Source organism: Salvia hispanica, chromosome 1, assembly GCF_023119035.1.
Source record: "Salvia hispanica cultivar TCC Black 2014 chromosome 1, UniMelb_Shisp_WGS_1.0, whole genome shotgun sequence".
In the NCBI taxonomy this organism is placed as follows: Eukaryota; Viridiplantae; Streptophyta; class Magnoliopsida; order Lamiales; family Lamiaceae; genus Salvia; species Salvia hispanica.
In genome coordinates this window covers 34,097,081-34,107,529 of record NC_062965.1, presented here as the reverse complement: position 1 = coordinate 34,107,529, position 10,449 = coordinate 34,097,081, and the positions used below count along the sequence as shown (strand labels likewise).

At 34.0% G+C, this 10,449-nt stretch overlaps 2 protein-coding genes across 2 annotated transcripts; one reads left to right on the top strand and one right to left on the bottom strand.

Moving 5' to 3' along the window:
• Positions 1-260: 260 nt before the first annotated feature.
• On the bottom strand, positions 261-1,037 carry LOC125194945 (protein MAIN-LIKE 2-like). The gene has a single exon (XM_048093160.1). The coding sequence runs from the start codon at positions 1,035-1,037 to the stop codon at positions 261-263; it is 777 nt and encodes a 258-aa protein (XP_047949117.1).
• A 4,692-nt stretch (positions 1,038-5,729) lies between these two features.
• LOC125202822 (protein SHI RELATED SEQUENCE 1-like) lies at positions 5,730-7,563 on the top strand. The gene is made up of 2 exons (XM_048101294.1): positions 5,730-6,282; positions 6,736-7,563. The coding sequence occupies exons 1-2, from the start codon at positions 6,006-6,008 to the stop codon at positions 7,080-7,082; spliced, it is 624 nt and encodes a 207-aa protein (XP_047957251.1). The 5' UTR covers positions 5,730-6,005; the 3' UTR covers positions 7,083-7,563.
• The last annotated feature ends 2,886 nt before the right edge of the window (positions 7,564-10,449 follow it).

Here is a 10,449-nt window from a genome sequence, read left to right as displayed (position 1 = left end):
ATTAAGTAACAAAAAAGAAAGTCACCTGGCCAGGTTTAATCAAGGATATTTGATCACGGTAATGCCCCACCGAATATCTAGGAGCATTTCCTATCTGAGTAGTTCCTTTCCACCTATAAATAAAATTGATGTAAAAAAAAACTCAAGATGCATAAAAAAATAAATGTTTAAATATATCACCTGGCGCCACATGGCGTATACGGCTCGTGCACAGGCACTACTACGAATGATGGCCTCAATGTAGGCATTCTTTCCCACGCTCAAAGCTGCAGAAGAATCATGGGTCCGCCCAACTCTTTCCTCTTGTCCATGGAAGCCTCGCACAGATAATGATACAAGTACGATAAAGCTGCACTTCCCCAACTAATATTTATCACATCGTCTTGATCCTCAAATCCATTCAGCCACATGAAAGGAACCTTACACCCAGTAGTGTCTGGTAGAATCAGTCCTCCTAACAAGATTAAGGCATGGATACGTGCCCTTTGGATGTAGACATAAGGAGGTAGGTCATCACCCAAAGGTATCCTCGTTTGGTTGATCAGAGCGGTCATCAGCATACCGTCTTGCTTTGTCTCTGATGCTGCATCGGGTATCCATCCCAACAAATCTCGGCACTTGCTGGGCCAATCGGTATATCTGGTATGATGGTCACGACCTGTGAAAACACGATCGTCCGCTCTCAAGCCCCACAGGACTTGCACATCTTCTAGGGTGACTGTCGCCTCTCCAACCGGTAGATGGAAAGTATGTGTCTCCGGCCTCCAACGCTCAACCAAAGCAGTTATAAGCTCGTTGTCGACCATCATCGACTTCCCACATTCGATCACGCCTCCAAAACCAAACATGTTAAGCCAAAGCCTCACATTGGCATGTATATCCACATCCCATGTCTTACTTTCCGTCCGACGAACTTTGAAAATATGTAATGTGCCTTCCGTCAGTAGTTTATTTGATATGTGTTGTTTCTGAAGATATAGAACTGACGGATCTTCAGGTCCATATAACAATTGCCCTCTAGAACTTGAAGTTGCCATCTAATCCTACAAGATATTCACAAAACAATAATTACAAACAAGAATCCACCCAATTTAACAACCCAATGTAAGGTGAATTCCTCACATTAATTTCTTAATTTCGTCCATAAATTGGAGACAAAAGACTTAACAAAAATGTCAAGATTCAACAATTTTTCTTCTCTAATTGGATAAATTTCACAACTTCAATAATTGGACAAATTTCACAAACATATAGAATCAATTGCTTGCTTATCATCCACAAAAACTCATTACAATTAACAAAACAATAAATCATCGGACTAATTGAACAATTTCATCAAAAACCTAATTTACAAAATCACCCAACACCAAAACATAAAAGCCTATTACCAACGAATAAGTGAGGAATGTTGAAGAATTAAAGAAAACTTACCGAAATAAAACGGAAAATTAGAAGAATACGTCGGGAATCGCCGCTGCCTTTTTTTTTCACGCCGGGTATTCTGCGTTCTGCCTTCTGCTCTCGTGATTTATGTTCAAATTAAAGACGCATGTCCCTCATGCGTTTTACAATAAAAATATTTAAAAATTTAAAAACGCATAATTCTTATGCGTTTTTCCGTAAAACGCATGACCCTCATGCGTTTCATAAAGTCCAATATTAATTTGGAATGGCTAATGTATCCTAGAAGACAAATAGAATTAACCCTAAAACCATACTATATACTAGTCTGCGGTGTCACTCTAATTGTTCACGTCTTTAAATTTGGGTTGATCTTTAGGTCAAAGGGGTTTGTCCAACGTCATTGCATGTGGTTCTTTAGTTGTTGCGTTAGAGTTGAGTGAAGATCTATTCGATGTCGATCCAAAAATAGAGTAGTTGCTTGATAGGCCATAGATAGGGGTTCATTATGTTCTAGACTATGATTCTTTGTTGTTCCATTTCAATGAGACATGATGTTTATCCAATATATCTTATGTTTTAAGTAGCGATCCTGAACAGATTGATTACATTCCATTTGACAAGGATCATATTACAACTCTCATATAAATATCCAAACATATTTAAATTAAATTCATTGCTGCTACTTTCAATGTGCATCGAGTAAATTCATGTCTGCGTGCAAATAACAGTACAGAATGAACATACCACATCGAGTAAAATATTTATCATTCTCCATTTACAGTTTCTCCCTTCTGGAGGAATCAATTTCTCTCAAATTCACCGTGAACTTGGGTTTTTGCTTCCTTTAATTCTTAAGATTCCACACTTCACGTGAATTGCAAGATAGGCTAATCAAGATCCTATTAAATTGGTAATTTCATTAGGTTTTCTTCCAACAATTGATTTATTCTTATGCCACCATGTTTGTCGTGTTGTCAAGATCCCCTTATGCCCCTTGGTTTTCTAGTATTAACCTCGTGAGATGAACTTTGGATATTCAAGAATGTTACTCCCTCCGTCCCAACTAAGTTGATACAAAACTTTTAGGCGAGATTAATAAATTGTGTTGAAAAGCAAGAGAGGTGAATAAAGTAAGAAAGATAAAGAGAGAGTAAAGTAGGTGATGGAATAAAGTAATAGTAATTGGATATTTTGTTTTTTGTTAAAAAATGAAATTACTCAACTTAATTGGGACATCCCAAAAAGGAATACGACTCAATTTAGTTGGGACGGAGGGAGTACAACTTATCTGATATCGACTGGGTGTTCTTTGTGGGGAGAATTTTTGACCAACCAGCATTTGAATGGTTCCAAGTCTATCGAAGCTTGAACTAATTGCTCATGCCAAGAATTTCTGGAGGCTGTATCGGAACTTTGATCCGGACGACGTCAACTTTAGTGAGATGAGGAAACTTTTCAACAAAATGATGGAGGCAGGGAAAAAAAAAAAAGAGGCTGCATCTATTTCCGTCATCGAGACTGTTGCAAAAAACGAAAATGAGCCAAAATTCTATAGCCCAAAAATCTTTGTTGTAGTCATTGGGTATGTTCGGGGTACATTACTGAAGAAGTCTCGTCTCATGTAAGCTAAATGATGCAATCCTGATTGCAAATGATGATCGAAACAACAATAACGAGACAGAAGAGTATTTTTCTTTGACTTCCACCTTAAGGACAAAGTGATTTTGAACCGTGTGGGAGTTGTTAGGGACCTAGACTTTTACTTTATTCCGAAAATGGGCAGATAATCTTTTTGTTTAATTATTTAGGCTAAACCCTAATTATTTAGCTGATTTATTGTTTAGTTTTGATTGATTAACTTTACATAATGACTAGGATTTGATTTATTTTCCCAGTTGATAGTAGATATTTTTATACCACACGTATTAATTATAAGTATGTGCATGGTTTTTTTATTATCATTAATAAGAAAGAATTAAATTATACTACTATTTATCTTACATAAGAGAAAAACCGATTCGCTCTTCCTCATTTCAAATTCACGCCTTTTTATTCTTTTCTGCTCTCTCTTCAAATTATTTAACCGATAGTATTAATCCATGGCCATAGCTCATTGCCTCATTCCCTCCTCTAATCTCTCTCTTTTCTATTAATTTCTCCGATAAATCCTATCACCACACTTAAGAAATTAGGGAAATGCTGAATAAATCTACGTTATATAGTGCAACAATCTACACAAATTGCAATAGCTTAGAAGCCACATAATAACAACCAATTCCGTTTTAAAGTGGAAGACATTAATTTATTACTGCAGTAGTATTTTTCTATGCTAATAAGACTTTCTAAATTTCTTTTCTATATATATACACATTCCCGTCAGTCATATTTGTACCTTATTGGAAAATGCTGTATAGTAGTATGATCTACGTACACAATTTATATGACCTGCTTTTCCAATTTGGATTTACTGTTTGATTTGTAGTGTAAAATGTTGGAAATCACAGTGAAACTTTGTAAACAGATCCCATCAAAAAATAATTCCAAACAGTGTTGCTAAGGTAGTCGGCAACAGTACAAGAGAAGTGACCATTGTCCATTAGTACGTATACAACCAAGTACTACTACCAATATTAATTTTGACTTAATTAATTATATGCAGACCAATTTTTTCAACTTAAAAATAATATGGGATTACGCCAGTCGCCATATACAACAGTATTAATGTAATCGTGCAATCACAAATATTAACTAGTGATTAATGAAAGTGATAATTTTCCAATAGCAATTAAAAATGAAAACTAAACAAACATTATTAAATGCTCCTACTAACAACAAAAGAATGTAGTACTCCCTTCGTCCCGTTTAAAATGATACGTTTTTCTTTTTAGTCTGTCCCAACTAAGATGACACATTTCTTTTTTCGGTAGTTTTCTTTCTCCAATTACTACACTCAATCACTTTCTCACTCGTATTAAAATATTCATCTTTCTTTATCTCTCTACTTTAATACTTACACTCACCTTCTCTTTTTCCAATTAAACACTTTAACCAATAGCTCCTAAATTCGTCTCAGTTTTCCATTTCGGTCCGTCCCACATAATTTGTCACATTTCACTTTTACCAGTTTTTATAGTGGACCTCATATTCCACTAACTTATTTCTACTCACATTTTATTATAAAACTAATATATAAAGGTAGGGCCCACATTCCACTAACTTTTTTAACTCACTTTTCATTACAATTCTTAAAACCCGTGTCCGATCAAAGTAATCTGAATTATCCGGGACGGAGGGAGTATTATTTTATGTTGCGCGTATGACTTTATGACATAATTATGCTAGTACGTACTCCCTTCGTTTCATAGTAATAGAGTAATTTTGTCATTTTGGTACGTTCCATAGTAATAGAGTCATTTTCCTTTTTAGTAAAAATCAAAACATTTTTCCACACATACTTTACTCTCTCTTACTTTTTTCTCTCTTCATCTCTCTACTTTTCTCCTTTTCCACTTTATTCTCCCTTTACTTAACTCACCTAACAAAATTTTTCTTAATTTTCGTGCTGAAAAGAAATGCTTTCATTACTATGGAACGGAGAGAATAGTTATTTGCATGATATATATATATATAATATAATAGTACTACTACAATATTGATGCAAAAACTCCAACTTTAACAAGACGTTTCCACGGGTGGCACGTGAAATTAGCGAACAATCATCGTGAAAAATATTTTATACCTAATAGTACTCTCTCTATCCCCAAAACTAAGTTGAACAATATTCTTTATAAAAATGTACTACCATAGTTAAATTGAGTTATTTTCTTTTTTGATAATTTTTTTAATCACTCTTATTTTGTTCTTTCATTTATTTTAATTTCTCTCATCTCTTTGACCTACTTTATTTTTTATTTTATTTTCATTTAACTTATTTAACACTATTTCTTCTCCATGCCCATGCCCAAAAGAAATAAGTATGTTAACTTAATGAGTATTTTATGTTAAAACTAGAAAACAATAATTATTCCAAAGAAAATACCCGTCTTGTCTCAACATTTCAAATCAGAAAACATATAACTAAACAAGGCGTTTCAAAAATAAAAATGAGCCACTTTTAATTAAAGGTTAGGAGTATATATATGTATTTTATTTGACAGGTTAAATTAAGAATGTAATAGGGGGAGTACTAAAAAGGAACAATATGAGTTTTGTTTGGGAGTCACTAGACGACACCTCATGTAGTTAAATATGATTAATTAATGGTTAATTCTGATACCCTTTTCTCTCTCATCCGCCTCAGAAAGTAGTATCACAGTACACTTGAGCAGTGAGCCATGACAAGATCCCTCCCAAGAAGAAGAATAGGAAAGTTGAACCTCCTCACTCTAAAACCCTAAACAGATTCACATACACCATTTCCACTCCTTCAACCACCACCAACAACAGAAAAAAAATACTATCATCTCTTTCTTCCTCATCATCTTCTTCTCCTCCTCCACCTTCAATGATCACAAATAATGAATAAAAAATTAACAAACAAAACCCCGAATCTCCTCCACTAATCCGAAAAACAAATAAAATAAAAGGTTAATTGGAAGAAAATGATAAGAGGAGGAGAAGCAACAGAAAGCAGTAGGTCAAGGTGCCAAGACTGCGGAAATCAAGCCAAAAAAGACTGCGAGCATTCGAGGTGTCGAAGCTGCTGTAAGAACCGAGGCTTCCAGTGTGAAACGCACGTGAAAAGCACGTGGATTCCGGTTGCCAAGCGGCGGCCCAGGCACCTCTCTATGCACCCGCACCACCAGATTCCGCCCCTCCTTCCTCAACAGTTAGCTCTTGCTCCAAACCCTAAAAGATACAGAGAAATCCCTCAACTAGGTAACTATACCATTACTAGTTACTACTAAACTGTGCTTTCCTCCCATGCCCTATCACTGTTTCTTTCCCACAGATCACACTCACACAACGCCGTGGGAGGTGTAATAATTGGATTGCCTTCTAAATTCTTATCTTTCTACTCTCTTTAATTTCATTGATTGTGACACTACTGTGTAATTTGCTTCTAGTGGTGGTGTTTCAAAATAGTGACCATAGCAACAAAAGCAATGTGTTTGTACTATTGTTGAAAATAGTATAATGATTTTTTTTTTTGGTAAAGGATTTTTTAATTTTATTTTGTTACTAACTATATTACTACACATTCTTGCATACTCCCTTGATGATGAGATCATATTAAAAGTACTTATTTTTTAATACTATATATCTAAATTAGCCCTGAAATCTTTTTAATTTTTTTGTAATGTTTGAATTAATTGTGATTGTGCAATTTAGGGTTTGAGGATGTGGGACTGCCGGCGGAGGCGTGTTTTCCGGCGGTGTTCCGATGCGTTCGAGTGAGCTCGGTGGACGATAATGCGGTGGGTCATCAGTATGCGTACCAGACATCGGTGAGTATCGGCGGCCATGTTTTCACCGGAATTTTGTATGATCAAGGAGCCGAACCGCAGGGAACCGGAAACTATGTAACCGGAGAGAACTCCTCTTCTGCTGCTGCTGCATTATCAGATCATCCTAATTTTGTTGCAAGAACAACTGGTACAACCTCTCCTTCATTTGCTGCCCCTTTTTCAGCATTTACAAACACAACCTCACACTTTTTGCACTACCCCAAATCTTGATTAATTAAACCAAAATCAATTGGAATACTTAATTACATGTCTATTTAATTTATATGTATACCTATATCTGAAATAAAAACAGGATGGGTGCGTTGTTAATTCAATTGGTTGTATAAATAAAGTTTGTTAATTTTTGCTAGGAAGGGAAATTGAATATGATCTCCCTCCTCTTCCATATTTTAATAGGCCAAACTCTATGTAAAACTGAAATAAAAGAAAAGGAATGTTTTATTTTATTCTAATGGGAATGTGCCTAACAAATTACTACTATTGTTTTGTATTTTCAATGAAGAATTATTTGGTCTTGTCTGCTTTAATTTTAACTTTGTGGTATGCTCATGGTTTGAATTTTGTCTTGTTATGATTGTTATAGTTATTTATCTTTGGTGATTATCAGAACAGTTGTTTTTGAATCATCAGTTTTTTGAACTTCAAAGCCACTTTTTTCCTGCTTATATGCTTCTTTGCCGGTTAAATATACTGCTTTCTGCCTAGTAATTACTTCATGTATAAGGAAAACCCTATTTACTGTTTTATTTATTTATTCATCCCTTTTTATTGCATACTACACAGTTTCACACAGTTCAGATCACATCACACTCTTACTAACACATAAAAACTCATACTACTATGTATAATGGGTTAACTAGAAAAATATTGTCTCTAAATCTTAATTGACGGTTGGTCATAACTCAATTTGTCGACAATGTATATGTATAAACAAGCACACTAAACCTTTTTTGGAATTCTAATCATGTCATGATCACTGCCTGGCTATGTTGATTCGGTTAAGGTAGTTTTATAAAATCAAAAAATAGATAAGTGATATCATTTTGAGTCTGAGCATATATATGTATAGTTGTAGAGTTGACTTGCGAACATAGTATCCCTACTTTTATATAAATGCAGGTATATATAATGAATCATAAATACTACTACTAGTGTGTATTATTCCCAAATAGTTAGGTAATAAGAAAGTGTATCATAGTCGCTATCAAATCTTTATTAAATGCAAAGTTATTTTATTATATACTAATGCATGTAAGTTATAGAAGACAGGTCTAAGTGGTTTAGAATTACTTGGGGGCAAAAAAGATTAATTGGTGGGCATCTATAATTAAAGCGGCCGTAAGTATAATTTGGAAAGCATCTACTAAACCACTGTTTTAAGTAACCTTTTTATGCTAAAGAGATCACACTAACCAAAGGGGAATTGAGAACAAAAAATATATATAGCCAACCTTGAAGAATATGTCCCTTGTTCTAAAGAAGAAAATAGAAACATTCAATATTGCTGAATTTCCATTATATATAAATGATTCTGCGATGCTTAATGTACTCAAGGGAAATTAAATAAACCCTAATAAAGAAAAGCTTTCAATGTGGATTCTTTTTTATTAAATTAAGTCTCCTAGTTTGTAATTGGTATGTAACTATCATTTATTTGTTCACTTCATGTAGTTAGCACATGTGTGTGCCTGTCTATACTTGAATTTATTTTCTCTTTTTCAATTCAATGGTACTGAAAGGGCAAGCAAGCATCTTGAAGTTGTTATATTTATCCTTGTTTTTTGAGGCAAATAACTTGACATATGGCTTTATGCCTAAAAGAGATGATGATGTAGTATGATGGGAACTTTAACATTATTTATATTTAATTTATATTTGGGAGACTTGTCGAGAACTTTTCTGGAAGGAATAATTTAAGATCACATTATTTAATTATGATGTTGTAGAATTATGATTGAGGGAAAGTGGTGATGATGAATAGAGAAGGGTTGCATCATGTTGTTTTTTTTTCAATTTTTTACTTTATTTACATTATGTTAGGTAAAGAATCAGTACACTTGTACGGAACTCTCCTGCGCCTATCTTAAATTGTAACCCTTTTTCTTTGGTAGTGGAACTCTAGCTCCTTTGTTGATTATTCTTACTAGTTTGGATAGTGGTATGTCGTCGTTTTTGGACATAGAGTATGACACTGATGAATGTTTGCTACTGATAATTAACTCAATTAGCATCATATATAAAGATTTTGCCACTATGTTCACTATTTTTAATACCGATACCAAATGATTAGCGATATACTAGTACATGTGTGCAGTGTGCACTCTATATATTCCGGCTATACTTTTTCTGTGTATAAGAAATTCAGAAAGGTATATATTCGATCTATATATGAAGTAGTAGAAATTAGGCCGTTTTTGTACCTTTTTACAACGAGCAATTAAATGATAATTATTGTGTATAGTGTATCTTGATATGAATGATCATGCGCATGTGTTGATATGATATTCTTTCACTGTTATTGCATGTAGTAGCTAGTACTACCGCTACTCCTTCCGTCCGCCAATAGAAGTCTCATTTTTTGGCGGCACGGATTTTAAGAAATGTTAAGAAAAGTGAGTGAAAAAAAGTTAGTGGAATAAGGGTCCTACTTGTATATATTAGTTTTAAATAAAATGTGAGTGAAATGAGTTAGTGGAAGATGCGACCCTATTAACATTTATACTATAAGTGAACCGAGACTCCTATTCGCGGACGGACTAAAATGGAAAAATGGGACTCCTATTTGCGGACAGAGAGAATATATAATATCATTATCTTAATTGTATATATGTCATTAATTAAGCATTTTCACTCCAGTGTGGCTCCGTGTCACAGTGACTGGGTGTCTAACAAGATTCACCTTAGATGTGTGTAGGGGTGTGTATATATAGCCATATAGGAGAAGGTGATAGTTCAAAATATATACTAATAGTAACTTTATTTCATTTAGAAAACTAGGAATCGTGCTTCTTTAATATATATGTAATATGTATGTGTTAGGAGTACTATGTATTAGTAATGAGATTCTAATGGAGGACGGAGGGAGTAATAAAATAAAATATTATTTTTGTTTTACAGTGTTATTTTTACTCAATTTGATTAATTATGTTTGAAGTACGTAGTTGATAATTTAAAACACTATTTAAAACAGTTGATTATTGATCGTACTCGTACGTATAAGTGCCTTTATTTTTGCGGTTCGGTCTCTTGCAACATTATTAATTGTGGTTACGGATTGTATTTTTCTACAAGGAATTGATCACAATATATTTAAGTAGTTTAGACGAAAGATGGCTAATCTGCTTGGTGTGCTAAATAGTGTCATTAATAATGTATATGTACTTTGAAATTTCGATATATTGCTCATGATCATGAGTAGGGAGAAATATTTTTTTAATTAAGATTCTGCACAAATAATTGAGATGTCTACATCTGTGAAGAAAAAGGCAATATTTGTCACTTAGTTCCCTGCCATATGAGAAAAGTTGTTGTTTGAAAATCCACACACGATATTAAGGATATACTATTACCACCATAT